Source organism: Heterodontus francisci, unplaced genomic scaffold, assembly GCF_036365525.1.
Source record: "Heterodontus francisci isolate sHetFra1 unplaced genomic scaffold, sHetFra1.hap1 HAP1_SCAFFOLD_1062, whole genome shotgun sequence".
NCBI classification, from domain to species: domain Eukaryota; kingdom Metazoa; phylum Chordata; class Chondrichthyes; order Heterodontiformes; family Heterodontidae; genus Heterodontus; species Heterodontus francisci.
The window spans coordinates 34,692-50,550 of record NW_027140665.1 but is presented as its reverse complement, the minus strand read 5'-3'; the positions used below and the strand labels follow the sequence as shown (position 1 = coordinate 50,550).

At 45.0% G+C, this 15,859-nt stretch overlaps 1 protein-coding gene across 2 annotated transcripts in view; it reads left to right on the top strand.

Annotated features, from left to right (window-relative positions):
* Positions 1-271: 271 nt before the first annotated feature.
* The window catches only part of LOC137360463 (immunoglobulin superfamily member 1-like), a 28,337-nt gene continuing 12,749 nt past the window's right edge, over positions 272-15,859 (top strand). Inside the window, exons 1-6 of one of the 2 annotated variants that reach the window (XM_068025885.1) lie at positions 273-572; positions 6,380-6,412; positions 10,953-11,252; positions 11,876-12,175; positions 13,348-13,647; positions 15,316-15,621. In XM_068025885.1, coding sequence (XP_067881986.1) covers positions 377-572; positions 6,380-6,412; positions 10,953-11,252; positions 11,876-12,175; positions 13,348-13,647; positions 15,316-15,621 — 1,435 coding nt within the window. In that variant the 5' untranslated portion in view covers positions 273-376. Of the gene's footprint in view, positions 573-6,379; positions 6,413-10,952; positions 11,253-11,875; positions 12,176-13,347; positions 13,648-15,315; positions 15,622-15,859 lie in introns of both variants that reach the window. The other variant, XM_068025886.1, reaches the window with a different exon arrangement.

The window sequence follows — 15,859 nt, the reverse complement described above, 5'->3', positions numbered from 1 at the left end:
CATTTTCTCTCCCCCTCCTTCAACCATCTCCCATTCCCCCTCCCCCAACAATCTTCCCTCCCCTCCCTCACCCATTTCCCCTCCCATTCCCACACCCACCTCCGCTCCCCTCCCTTACCCATCCCTCGTCCCTCTCCCCCTCCAATCTCTCCCCTCCCATCTCCCTTGATTGAATCTGCCTCCACCACACTCTCAGGCAGTGCATTCCAGATCCGAACCACTCGCTGTGCAAAATAAATCTTTCCCTCCCATCGCCTTTGGTTCTTTCACCAATCACCTTAAATCGGTGTCCTCCAGTTCTCGAGAACTTTTTCTCTTGAGTGAACTTTTTTCACAACTCCGCATCCCCGGCTAAACCATTCGTCTTTATTTTAAGATGAAGGAGTTGTCAATTCTTTTCTTCACGTCATTTTCAGACCACAGATTTCCTCTTTGCACAAATTCTTGTCCGTTTTATATTGAGCCCAGGACTGAGTCAGAGATTAAGTCAGAAGATCAGTGCTCCACAATGTCTGCCTATTTTCTGAAATCCTTTCTCGGGATGGTCCCCATCTCAATTCTACTGGCGATCGGTAGGTCTCTCTTCATTTGAGTCGTTGGTTATAAACAAAGCTGTAAGGATGTTTTCTTCATTTGGATACTCTCTGTTGAAAGAGAAGAAGTGAGGAAGTGCAAGCACAGTGTTAACGATGGTTAAATATTCCGCATTGTACATTTTTAAAAGTGATCTGGGATGTTGTATCACTGCTTTCTGTATCCCAAAGCTCGCCTGGTCCCGTCTTCTCACCCTCCATGGCTTCAACTCGACCAAAACGTCCTGCATCTACCCTGTCGAGCCCTGTAAGAAGTTTGTATGTTTTAATGAGGTCACCTCTCATTCTTCTAAACTCCGGAAAATAAAGGCCCATTCTATTTAATCTTTCCTCATAGGACAATCCCTCCATCCCGGGCATTAGTTTGATGAGCCTTTGTTGCACTCCCTCTATGGTAAGTATGTCCTTCCTTTGGTAAGGAGACCCAAACTATACACAATACTCCAGGTGCGGTCTCACCAAGGCTCCATATAATAGCAGCAAGGCTTCTTTGATAGCAAGTCACTATTCATATTTGTGCGTTCACACACCAGGCAGTGTCCTCGTGAGTTTCTGCTGGAACCTGAACATGTTTCTTGCAGTGTGTCGGCAGCTGTGATCTTACTAAAGTATTATATAGATTCTCCATTACATCGCCATTTTTCTCCATATTGGCACAATACTGCTTATCCAATTGCCTTGTCCACTTGAAGTTCTGTTTTAATGTGTGTGAACCTGGACCCAGCAAAGCCCCTCTGTTGTTCCAAGTCATGCAACTTCCCAAATATCCCCTCCTCCACTTCAAAATGTCGTTACTAATTATTAATGGAACTGTAGAGAGTCCTGTAAAATTCCACCTTCCAATGTTAGACTGTCTTATCAACATGACCCCCAAAAAACAGATCATCTCTTTCATTATCATGTTGCTGCTTGTGGGATCTTTCTGTGGGCAAATCAACTGCCGCATTTACAACTTTACTGCACTTCAAATTAAAGGAAAAAGGGAGAACATACGAATTAGGAGCAAGAGTAGGCAATTCGGCCACTTCGAGCTTTGCCATCCTCTAAGATCAGGGCTGATCTGATTGTGGCCTCAACTCCACTTTTACAGCTGCCCCCCAATACCTATTGACTCCGTTGTTCGTCTCGAATCTTTCTACCTCCGCCTTAAAAATGTTTAATGACCCTGCCTGCACCGGTCTCTGGGGAAGAGAGTTCCACAGACTCACAACCCTCTGAGAGAAAAATAAACTCTCCTCATCTCTGTCTTAAATGGGTTATCATTCCCATCTCAGCCTACATTTTCCTTCTCGTTGTCTTCAATGGATCCCATGTAATTAGCAACACAGGGGAATGGGACTACTGGACTTGACTGGTTACCCAGGACGGCCTGTTCTTGTGCTGCAATTTCCATCTTACTCCGCAGTTAATGAGACAGCAATTAACAATGTGTTTCTCCATGAGCACAGGCGGTTGGACCGAAGTAGTTATTCAGTGTTTACCCTCCATCAGAGAAGAAGGCCCAATCCCATGTGCCAGCTCCTGCTCTCAGACTCCTTCCCCAAACCCCCTCCCCTCTCCCTCAGCCACCTATAGAACCTATTCTTAAAGCTAGGCATTGTCTGTGCTTTGATCCCTAACTCCACCAGTGCAAACCACAGCCTCACACACTCTGTGTAAAGAAAAATAAAGTTGCTCATGCTCTCCACCTCAAATAACATTTAATCTTACACATAAGGGCGGCACAGTGGTTAGCACCGCAGCCTCACAGCTCCAGCGACCCGGGTTCGATTCCGGGTACTGCCTGTGTGGAGTTTGCAAGTTCTCCCTGTGTCTGCGTGGGTTTTCTCCGGGTTCTCCGGTTTCCTCCCACAAGCCAAAAGACTTGCAGGTTGATAGGTAAATTGGCCATTATAAATTGTCACTAGTATAGGTAGGTGGTCGGGAAATATAGGGACAGGTGGGGATGTTTGGTAGGAATGTAGGATTAGTACAAATGGGTGGTTGATGTTTGGCACTGACTCGGTGGGCCGAAGGGCCTGTTTCAGTGCTGCATCTCGAATCTAATCTGCCTTCATGTTCCAGGAACTCAACCACTTGAAAGAATGTGTTTTTTTAAAACCAACTCCACAACTTCCCTCAAAGATGTTAATCTCCTCTGACAAATGACCTTTTAATCATTTCTTGAAACAAGAGAACATATCCAACATCTCCATGTCTTCCTGTGGATTGACATTTCCTTATAACAGGCAATCCACGATCTACACTCTCTGCTGCCTCCACATACTTTCCATAATGTGGAGACTAAAACGGCAAACAGCCCTGCATTTGTGATATTATTAATGATATAGTTGGATTCACCATCGCATCTCAACAGTAAGACTCTATACATCCTGCCCTATCAGTCTTCGATTCCTTTTTGTATTGGACTTAACTATTTGAGGTGTTGATTTTCGAAATCTTGTTAAGTTGAACCTTCAAAATCCTTCTGCTCTCCGACGTCACCCAGCTGTCACCCCAGAGAGTCTTAAGAATGTGGTACCACCAGAAAAGATTGAAGAGGTTGGGGCTATTTCGGCAAGAGCACACAAGACTGAGGGGATGGGGTGAGATGACAGAGGTCTTTACGATTATGAAAGGGTATTGATCGGGTCGACGTCGAAAAGATGTTTCCACTTGCGGACAAAACCGGAATGGGGGGTGTGTATATATAAGATAATCACTAATAAATCCAATGGGGGGGAATTCAGGAGAAACATCTTTCCCCAGAGAGTGGGGAGAATGTGGAACTCGCTACCACAGGGAGTGGGTTGAGGCGAATCGCAGAGATGTATTTGAGGAGTGGGGGAAGCTGGATTAACACACGAGGGAGAAAGGAATATAAATATGCAAATGGAGTGAGATGGAATAGATTGGATGGAGGCCCGCATGGAGTACAAACAACACAAAATTGGACAACGTTTAAGCTTGGGCTGATAAGGAGCAAGTAACATTTACACCACACAAGTGCCAGGCAATGACCATCTCAAACAAAAGAGAATCTAGCCATCTGCCACTGACGTTCAATGGCATTACCATCGCTGAATCCCCCACTATCAACATCTTGGGGGTCACCATTGACCAGAAACTGAAATCCATCCCCCACCTTCAACATTCACTCCCTCCACCACCGACGCACAGTGGCAGCAGTGTGTACCATCTACAAGATGCACTGCAGCAACTCACCAAGGCTCCTTCGACAGCGCCGCCCAAACCCGCGACCTCTACCAACTAAAAGGACAAGGGCAGCAGATGCATGGGAACACCACCGCCTGCAAGTTCCCCTCGGGGCCACACACCATCCTGACTTGGAACTATATCGGCCATAACTTCACTGTCACTGTTTCAAAATCCCTAATTGTCCTTGAGCAGGTGGTGGTGAGCTGCCTTCTTGAACATCTGCAGTCCCTGTGGTGCAGGTACACCCACAGTGCTGTTAGGAAGGGAGTTCCAGGATTATGACCCAGTGATAGCGAAGGAATGATGATTTCCCCTGTCTTTTCCACATTCAGCTCCTCGCTCCTGTGCCCCCTCTCTTAAAGAATTCTCCCCTCAGTCAGATTCCCATGCCCATGTTCATTCAGTTGGCCACACTTGTACCATTTCATGAAATATCGCTCTCTTTTTTCTACTTCTAGTTTTCAAAATATTCATTTGCACTTCCTCCTTTCAAACCTTTACTGGACTTCCTCTTTTTAAGTTATCATCGATTCTGCTTCTGTCATTCTATCGAGCAGGACATTTCTGTTCCCAACAATAGCTTTCAAATCTCCTCTCCACAACATTGCTTCCCCTGTGGACCTGACATTTTTGCATTCAGTTACTGACTGACCGATCACACAGTGGTATGGAAATGGGTTCTCCAGACGCAGTAGTTGCTGTCTATCATCTACCCATGCAGTCATCCTAATCCCATTTACCCATTCTGTTCCTGTATCCCTTTATCTCCTTTTCATTCAAACACCCACCTAACCTATTCTTTCATTGTTGATACAGTCACTGCAGCAGAGACAAACCCTTTCTGAAAGCAATAAAACTCTTGAAGAAATAAAATCTATTTGAAAGGAGAACAGGGTGGATGTCCCTTGCCGTCATTTCTCCTTTCAAAATCTCCAGTACAGATTATCTGGTTATTCTCACATTGTTGCTTGTGGGATCTTGCTGTGTGCAAATTGGCCAGCGCGTTTGCAACCAAACTGCATTTCAAATAAGGTCACTTCGCTGGAGCCTCCCTCTTCTTCAAAGATGTGCCCAAACGCTTTGACCTACGCGTGACCGGGCATCGGTTTAATGTTTCATCCTGAAAGACGGCACCTCCGACAGTGCAGCACTCCCTCAGTACTGGCACCGCAGAGTGTCGGTTTGGATTATGGAAATCAAGTCCTAGAGAAATGATATCTCCCTCCGACAGTGCAGCACTCCCTCAGTACTGACACCAGAGAGAGTCGACCTGGATTATGGAGATCAAGTTCAAGAGAAATGATATCTCCCTCCGACAGTGCAGCACTCTCTCAGTACTGGCACCGGGGAGTGTCGGCCTGGATTATGGAGATCAAGTTCAAGAGAAATGATATCTCCCTCCGACAGTGCAGCACTCCTCAGTACTGGCACCGGGGAGTGTCGGCCTGGATTATGGAGATCAAGTCCCAGAGAAATGATATCTCCCTCCGACAGTGCAGCACTCTCTCAGTACTGGCACCGGGGAGTGTTGGCCTGGATTATGGAGATCAAATCCCAGAGAAATGATATCTCCCTCCGACAGTGCAGCACTCCCTCAGTACTGACACCAGGGAGTGTCGGCCTGGAGTATGGAGCTCAAGTCCTAGAGTATATAAATCTCCCTCTGACAGTGCAGCACTCCCTCAGTACTGGCACCGGGGAGTGTTGGCCTGGATTATGGAGCTCAAGTCCTAGAGTATATAAATCTCCCTCCGACAGTGCAGCACTCCCTCAGTACTGGCACCGGGGAGAGTTGACCTGGATCATGGAGCTCAAGTCCAAGAGTATATACATCTCCCTCCGACAGTGCAGCACTCCCTCAGTACTGGCACCGGGGAGAGTTGACCTGGATCATGCAGCTCAGGTCGAAGAGTATATGCATCTCCCTCCGACAGTGCAGCACTCCCTCAGTACTGGCACCGGGGAGAGTTGACCTGGATCATGCAGCTCAGGTCGAAGAGTATATGCATCTCCCTCCGACAGTGCAGCTCTCTCTCAGTACTGACACCGGGGTGTGTCAGCCATGATTACATCGCAGTGGGACTTGAACTGATCAGTGTTTGACACATACCCTCCCTGCGGTCATGCAGAAAACAATTGAGTTTCCTTTCCTGACAGTAATGCAAATTGGTTTCCCCCAGGTAATCTTCCGACAAGCATGGAGAGGCCAAATCTCACACTAGTCGCAGTATTGTAGAGTGTCACAGGGCAGAAGGTGGTAACTGCCCCATGGTGACTTCGTTCCTTGACACAGATTTCCCATTCATCCTCTTCCCTGCTCTTGCCTGCAGCCCCACAAATTTTCCCTGTTCAGTACTCACCCAATTTTCTGTTGAGAGTGACTGTTGAATCTGCTTCTGCCATCCTCTCAGTCAGTCCATTCCAGATCATGTCAACTCACTGCATTAAATAAAATATTTACACATCTCCCCCTCTGGTTCATTCACCAATCGCCTCGTTTCTGTGTCACTCTGGTTTAACAGCAATGTGTGTGTAGTGAGATGAATCTGCAATAATCTAATAGATATCTTCAATGTGTTCCATTCCAGTGCCCCCATTTGATGCCAGAAATAATAAAAACCGTGAGTACCCACATAATCAACAAGTGCCTTGTATCAATCTTAAACTTCACTCTCTAATAGATCAAATATCCGACATCGATGAAGGATAAATTCAGAACGACAGAGATAATAGAATTCACATCAAATTACGCTGGGCAGCTTTCCTCAGTGAGGTGAAATGGTGGCAGGGCGCAGTTGTGGGTAGAACACCTTAGGAAGAATGTACTGGCGTGAGAGGGAGTGAAGTGTCTGTTTACCAGAATGAAACCTGTACTCCAAGGATGAAGGTAGACAGAGAGGTTATAAACTAGGGTTGTATTCCCTGCAATTTAGAGGATTGAGGGGGGATTTGATCGAAATGTACATGATGTTAAGGGGAACAAGCAGAGCAGATTGGAGAGAAACTGTTTCCGGTGGTTGGGGAGTCCAGAACCAGGGAGAACAGTCCTAAATCTATCGCCAGACCTTTAGGGAGTGAAGTTAGGAAACACTCCCACACACAAAGGGTGGTAGAATTCCCGAATTCTCTTCCACAAGTTGCAATTGCTGCCAGATCACTTGTTATTTTGAAATCGGATTTTGATAAGATTTTCGCTATCCAAATTATTCCAGCCGTGAGGTTTGATTCCCCCTGTTCAAATCCCCAGCTGACCACAACAAGTGTATTTATATTACAGCTTAGCACCTTGATGTTTTATTGTTCAAATAAATACACAGAGACAAGTTTTCTTGTAGATTTTAAAAACATAAAATCAATTGTTTATTGATCAATAAACCTTATCCAGAAATTGTCACAACTGCATCCACTCTCAAACACACATAAACACACAGACTCACACACGCATGCAAACACACACACACACAAACACAAACACACACAAACACAAACACACACACACACAAACACAAACACACACAAACACAAACACACACACACACACTCACAAACATAAGAGACAGATAGAAAAGGGAAAAGGTCAGTGTTTTATTAGTGAGGGAGAAAGGTAATGATAAACTGTTGAATTCTCTTGGGAATCAATTTCGAGATGGATGCAGGCCTGAGTGGATTGTAGATTTCTCTCTTGATTGATTGTTCTGTTGAAGATGGTGGGTTACTTCTAGCTCTCACTGCTGTACACGGCAGACGTCGGATTTTTTTTTTCAGCATGGCACTGTGTGTCGTGGCTGGACTGGAACTCAAGCTGTTACAAGTAGCTTCACGTTTTGGGTCTGTCTGTCTGTCTCTCTCTCTCTCTGTCTCTATCTCTATGTTTTCTTTCTCCCTCTTTCTCTATCTCTATCGCTAGCTGTCTTTTGTTCAGGTAAACATGTGTCCCCTCTCACCTCCGAGTAGGAGACATTCTCCTGTACCATGGTGATCGCACAATGGTCCAGGACGTTCCCACTTCACACCTCCTTTGTTTCAGAAGAAGACATTAATTCACCTCCTTTGTTTCAGAAGAAGATATTAATTTCTGGAATGTTTTAGGAGAAGTGTAGGACGGGTTCAATTGACACCTTCTAGCTTTGAATATTCTTCCGTTGCCTTTGTCAGACAGGTTGAATACACAAAAGGCCAATCCTTTATTCTTTGGTGGCCATTTTGGACCATTGTTCACTTCTTAAAACAATGGTTCATTTTTTTTTAAAGGCAATGTCCGCTTCTCATAACTCTTCCTAGTTAATCCATGATTGTTGTCTCATCGCACTTCCAGTGTGTGTGACAAGAGGTATTGAGGGATATGGGGCAAAGGCGGGTATGAGGAGTTTGGTCACATACATCAACTGTGATCTCATTCATTGGTGGACCCAGGCCCGAACCATAGAATCATAGACTCATAGAATGGTTACTGCACAGAAGGAGGCTCGTCATGTCCATGCTGGCTCTCTGCAAAGTAACTCAGATAGTTCCACTTCCTCACCCTTTCCCTGTATCCCTGCTGCAAGTGCTTTTCACTACTGGTGGTCATCCAATTCACTGTTAAATGCCTCGATTGAATCTGCTTGAGCCAAGCCCTCAGGCAGTGTATTCAAGATCCTAACCAAGCACTGCCTGAAAATAAAACTTTCTCGACTTGCCTCCTCCGGTTCCTTTACCAATCATCTTCAATCAGTGTCTTCTAGTTCTCGATCCTCTGACCAATGGGAACAGTTTCTCACTGATTACTCAGTCCAGACCCCTCATTATTTCCAACACCTCTATCCAATCTCCTCTCAGCCTTCCCTTCTCCAAGGAGAGCAGCCACAGCCTCGCCAATCTATCCACGGAACTGAAGTTCCTCATCCCTGGAGCTATTCTCCTGAATCTTTTCTGCACCCTCTCTAGAGCCTTCACATCCTTCTGAAAGTGCGGTGCCCGGAATTGGATTTAACACTCCAGCTGAGACCAAACTAGAGACTTACAAAGATTCATCATCACTTCTTTGCTTTCTCACTCTAAGGGAATATGGATCACTCCTGGTCCTATATTCCCATGTTCAGTGATGTCACAGATGATTCCCAACTCCCTATTCTGTGGTTATTACTGCAGTGATAGACAATATTAACAATTACATCAAATAATTTCTAGACAAAACTGCTAATTTCTGAGAGTCAAAGACAAAAGAAATAAAGCAATGATATACAAGAAAATTGGATAGCAATTTCAAGGAGCCAACACAGCCACGATGGGCTGAAAGGCCGACCTCTGTAATTTCTTTTTTTTTCATTCTTTCACGTGATGTGGGCATGGCTGGCAAAGTCAGCAAGTATTTCCCATCCCTAATTGCCCCTTGAGAAGGTGGTAGTTGCTGTGGGACAACCTTAAGAAGGACCACCTGAAGAGCTGTAAGTGAAGATCACCAGAGGAGGTGATGTCACGTCACTCATGACCAGGGAGTTGTAAGTGTAGCCAGACAGGGAGAGATGTGTTCAGATGTATCTCGTGGGTTAACTGCTGGTATATTTATATTCTAGTTAAAGTATAATAAAACCCTCATTTCCCTTGGATGTTCTTTGGAGTCCTCTGAGATTCATGACAGTTCACACACCAAAGGAACAAGCTATATTACAGAGGTGTGCCACCATCTTGAATATAATGGAGTGTCTTGCTATGGCCACTTCAGAGGGCAGTTAAGGGTCAACCACATTGATGTGGGTCTGGAGTTACATGTAGGCCAGACCGGGTAAGGATGGCAGATTTCCTTCCCTGTAGGACATCAGTGAACCAGATGGATTTTTAGGACAATCCGGTAGTTTCATGGTCACCATGACTGGTTCTAACATTTTATTCCAGATATCTTTTCTCAGAAAAAAAATCTTAATGAATGAATTGAATGTAAAGTCCACAGCTGTCATGGTGGGATTTGAACACTTGTCTCTGCATCGGTAGTCCAGACTTCTGGATTACAAACGCACTATGTGAAAACAAAATACTGCAGATGCAGGAAATCCGAAATAAAATGCTGGAAATACTCAGCAGGTCTGGGCAGCATTTTCGAGCCCATTTAAATCCCACCTGCCTTGCACTATCACAGACCTTCCATTTTGTTCTTTATCCCATCCTCCGCATTTTCATGTGTTTAAAACCTCTTGCATCACTAACTTTTCCCAGTTCTGATGAAAAGTTATGGATCTGAAACGTTAACTCTGTTTCTCTCTCCACAGATGCTGCCAGACCTGCCAAACATTTCCAACATTTTCTCTTTTTACAACCATAATGCTACTCCCCTTCCATCTTATACCCATTTGTGTAAAACATGCGCTGGTTAGATTGACGATGAAAGCATTTTAAATCTAAACCATTTGTGAATTATTTTATATTTTAAAGTCTCCAGTATATAAGTCACTGAAACCATCAATTTGAACTATATAGTGAAATTGATTGCAATTTAATGCAACAGATTGCAGGTGTAGCTATGCAGATGGTTTCTGCTACGTTCCCACTCTAGGCTTTGTGTCTGAATCAGTATATTTGGAGCCTCCAAGGAAAGAGTCGGATGCAAATGCAGGGTTCGAGTTGCACCGTTACTTTCTCAGGGACAATGAAAACAGAAACCCGTCCCAGCATCAGATGGGGTTAATTTTAACCCAGCACGCCCATTGGAAAGCAGATGGAGTTGAGAACCACATTGGTTTCACACACGCCTCTCATGTATACTCCAATGAAGATGGCGTAGAGTGATACTGAATGGCTGTGAAACCAGCACTGCACCTATCCCCATGCGTTTTCCATTGGGTGAATGAGGTTAAAATCAGCCCTGATGCAAGCAGTGTTATCGCAGATGCATCATGCCGCAGACCTGCGGTAATTTTAACTGAACTGGGCTGGTGGAAAGCTAGTGGATTCCAGTCAGATTCAGGTTCTACACCCAGTTTCGAATTCAGCACAGACTAAAATCTGACAGTGTGTAAATTGGACATCTGACCCCATCTCGTCTATTCCCAATCCGGAGGCTCAGTTAAAATTGCCAGACAAGCATGAATAAGAATGTGAAGTCAGCGCAGAGGTCACCAGTATGAGGCTTGCACAAGAATAGATTGCACCAAAGCTGCCGTGTCTGATATATTGTTTGTTCTTCAGCTCTCTTACCCAAACCGACCATCTCGCTGGATCCACAATCAAGTGTCATTCTACTGGGAGATGCATTTTCACTCGTCTGTCGCTGCCCTTTCATCGGCTGCAATGTTGAATTTTACAAAAATAACAAAGAGAAACTCTTGCATTGCAGTGAAGTAAACTACACTGCCATCTATAATGTTGAAGGAGGCAAAACCTTGAAAGGTAGTTACAACTACACCTGTAAATATAATAAATACTTCAAGAACAACAGGACCTGGGCATCTTCACCACCCAGTGAGCCCTTACGGGTAACTGTTCAAGGTAAGGGAGATACACCACAATCTCAGTGACAAAGCAACACAAAGAATTGTCCAGTCATACAGCACAGAAAGAGGCTATTCAGCCCATCATGCCTGTGCTGGCTCTGTGAGCGAGCTATCCCGTTAATCCCACTCTCCCACTGCTCTTCCCCCATACCCCTGCAAACATTTTCCCCTTTGAATAATTATACAATTCCCCTTTTGAAAGTTCCTATTGAATCTGCTTTCACTGCCCTTTCAGACAGACCTGAAAGTATCTTCCTGATCATATCATCACTTCCTGGAAAGAAAATGACCTCGCCCCTGGTTCTTTTGCCAGTTATCTCAGATCGATGTCCCTGGTTTCCTACGTTCTGGACACTGGACTAATATCTCCTGATTTATTCAATGAAACACTTCCTAATTCTCAACGCCTCTATCACATCTTCCTTTAACCTTCCCTGCTCTAAGCTGATTGATCCCACTTTCTCTAATCCTGCCACACATCACTGGAATCCTTCATCCCTGCTACCATTCTGGTCAATCTCCTGCGCACAGTCTCCAAGGACAGTCTGTTTGTTTTCCCACTCGCTTCCATATATTCTGAACAGTTCTCACTTGCTCAGTGTGTTGTGTTCATTTCAGACAAGCTTCCGAAGCCCACGGTCTCTATGGATCCACCCTCTGGTGTGGTCACCATCGGCGAGAGAGTTCAGATTCATTGCACTGCCAACTACCCAAGCAACAGGTCCTGCTTGTACAAGAATAATAATGGTCAAGCTATTGATATACGGAATGTCTCAGGATCTGAGCGGTTAGTCACCTTCACCCTCACCAATGTCGAACCAGCGGACAGTGGGAAGTACAAATGTGCCTTTGAGAAAACGGTAAACGGGAGAGCATATAATTCATACCATAGTGAATCGGTAGAGATAACTGTGAAAGGTGAGTTTTATGTTAGTTATTAAAACTCTTTCCCATTATTCCCACAACAAAGGTTTGTTAGAACTTCAACAACTTACATCTCCCTCCGACAGTGCAGCACTCTCTCAGTACTGGCACCGGGTGAGTGTCGGCCTGGATTATGGAGCTCAAGCCCTCGAGTATATACATCTCCCTCCCCGACAGTGCAGCACTCCCTCAGTACTGACACCGAGGAGTGTCGGTCCCAATCTTTCTCCTATTTTGCCAATCCCTGACTGTTACGACCGAGGTAGGAGGAGTGCACTGTTTTTGTACTTCTGCTTCTCCATAGGTCACAACACATATTTAAGTGCTTACCCAGTTACCGATTTGGTCAACCATAGACTCTGCTCTTCAACCCAGAATAAAATACACCAACCAGGTTTCTTTCATGAACAAAAAAAAAGTTTATTAGAAAACAAGGCATAACGAGTAAGAAAGCAAAGCATTAACACACAGACTGAAATATGAAAGTTCCCTTTTACCTTAGCCCCTCTCTCTCACACACACACACAAACACACACACACACCGGTGAACCGTAAAATAGAGACTTTCGTTTTAGAGCTCTGTTACAAAGAATGACGAAAAAGAACACTTTGGCCAAATACTTCCTCATTCTTGAAGAAGAAAGAGAAGATATGGAAAGATGTCAGTTGTCCCTTTTGGGTCTGGCGTCCCAAACAAAAAGCAAAATGTACATGATCTCACAGAGACTATATCGGTGTATCTCACTAAGAGAGGTGGCCCTTCACACAAATGCTCCCTTTCAGACAGACCTGAAAGTATCTTCCTGATCATTTCATCACTTCCTGGAAAAAAATTTACCTCGCCCCTGGTTCTTTTGCAAGTTATCTCAGATCGATGTCCCTGCTTTCCTACGTTCTGGACACTGGACTAATATCTCCTGATTTATTCAATGAAACACTTCCTAATTCTCAACGCCTCTATCACATCTTCCTTTAACCTTCCCAGCTCTAAGCTGATTGATCCCACTTTCTCTAATCCTGCCACACATCACTGGAATCCTTCATCCCTGCTACCGTTCTAGTCAATCTCCTGTGCACAGTCTCCAAGGACAGTCTGTTTGTTTTCCCACTCGCTTCCATATATTCTGAACAGTTCTCACTTGCTCAGTGTGTTGTTCTCATTTCAGACAAGCTTCCGAAGCCCACGGTCTCTATGGATCCACCCTCTGGTGTGGTCACCATCGGCGAGAGAGTTCAGATTCATTGCACCACCAACTACCCAAGCCACAGGTCCTGCTTGTACAGGAATAGTAATAGTCAAGCTATTGATACGCGGAATGTCTCAGTGTCCGAGCAGTCAGTCACTTTCACCCTCATCAATGTCGAACCAGTGGACAGTGCGGAGTACAAATGTGCCTTTGAGAAAATGGTAAACGGGAGAGCATATAATTCATATCATAGTGACTCGGTAGAGATAACTGTGAAAGGTGAGTGATATGTCAGTTAGTGAAACTCTTTCCCATTATTCCCACAACAAAGGGTTGTTAGAACTTCAACAATTTACATCTCCCTCCGACAGTGCAGCACTCCCTCAGTACTGACACCAGGGCAGTGTCGGACTGGATTGTGGAGATCAAGTCCTAGAGTATATCCATCCCCCACCGACAGTGCAGCACTCCCTCAGTACTGACACCAGGGCAGTGTCGGTCTGGATTGTGAAGATCAAGTCCTAGAGTATATACATCCCCCACCGACAGTGCAGCACTCCCTCAGTACTGACACCAGGGCAGTGTCGGTCTGGATTGTGAAGATCAAGTCCTAGAGTATATACATCTCCCTCCGACAGTGCAGCACTCCCTCAGTACTGACACCAGGGCAGTGTCGGACTGGATTGTGGAGCTCAAGTCCTAGAGTATATACATCTCCCACCGACAGTGCAGCACTCCCTCAGTACTGTCACCGGGGAGTGTCGGCCTGGATTATGGAGCTCAAGTCCTGGAGTATATACATCCCCACCGACAGTGCAGCACTCCCTCAGTTCTGGTACCGGGGAGTATCAGTCCTGATCTTTCTCCTATTCTGCCAACACCTGACTGTTACGACCGAGGCGGGAGGAGTGCACTGTTTTTCTAGTTCCGCTTCTTGACAGGTCACACTTACACTTAAACGTTTGCCAAGTTACCAATTTGGTCAATCATATACTCTACTCTTCATCCCAGAATAAAATACACCAACCAGGTTTCTTTCATAAACAAAGAAAAAATTCGTTTATTATAAAACAAGGCATAACCAGTAAGAAAGCAAAGCATTAACACACTGATTGAAATATGAAAGTTCCCTTTTACCTTAGCCCCTTCCCACACACACACTCCACACATACCGGTGAACCGAAAAATAGAGATATTCTTTTTCGAGATCTGTTACTAAAAATGACAAAAAAGAATACTTTGGCCATATACTTTTTCATTCTTGAAAAAGAAAGAGAAGATATGGAAAGATGTCAGCTGTCCCTTTTTGGTCTGGCATCCCAAATATGTTTAGACAGCTATCACTGGGATATTCCTAGAATGTTACTTTCAGGTGGCATTGAGGATCAGTTTGGGTAGGCTTTCCAGGAGAAATGCGGCAACAGGGGTTTCAGGCAGGACTTGCAGGAGGAATGCTGCAACAATTTCTCTATTTCTTAGTCACTTCTGAGAGCTTCTCAAAGAGGTGGAAAAGGCTGAGCTGGGCTTTCGACCTTGGCTGGTTGATTTAAAAGTCCTTTCAGAACACGATCCAAACCCTCAACTGGTGGTCCAAAGCAAAACCAAAAAACAATCTCAAGAGTTCAGCCTCCTGACCACTATTAACCTTGACCTGTCACTTCTCCGTAAACATCACTTCAAGTCAAAATGCCCCTGCTGGCTATTTATCAGAAGGCAGGCAGCTCCCAGTGCGGGTTGTTTACAAACAAAGTCCAAAAGACCTTCAGTGAGGAAAGCATCCATGGAATCCTTTTTATTTTTCCCTGATAAACAATGCCCATAATTCTAAAATACAAAGTCCTCAAAAAAAAAGCTTAACAGAAAATATAAAGGCACCGTTATAACTCTGACACAGAGACTCCTCCTGTGTATTGTAAGCTATTCACATCTGTGTTTGTTCAATGGCAGATATGCTCCCCAAGGCCAACATCTCTGTTGATCCAGCCACTGGTGTGGTCAGAAGAGGGGAGCCCTTTCGAATTATCTGCAAAGGAACCATTCTGTCCTCCGGCGGCCAGTTCTACTTATACAGGGATGGTGAAATGAATCACGTGAGGGCACTGGATGTGTCTGGCTCTGCGAACTCAGTCTCTTTCCATGTCAATGGCACGGACACACCCGGGACACGGAACTACACCTGTAGTTATGAGAGGATAGTAAAGCAGACTGCATATCATTCACCACTCAGTGATCCAGTGCAGGTAACTGTGACAGGTAAGTGCTACGACATTAAGAGAAGGGCTTGCATTGATGCAGCACCTTTGCTGACCGCAGGAGGCCCCAAAGCAATGCGCTGTCAAAGAGGTACTTTTCAAAGTTGTCGGAATGCAGGAAGCGCAGCAGCCGGTTGTCGCACAGCAAGATCCCAGAAAATCTGAGCATCTCCCCGATCAGTCCAAAAAAGGAAGCAGAGTTGAGGTTACAATCAGATCAGCCATGATCTTGTTGAATG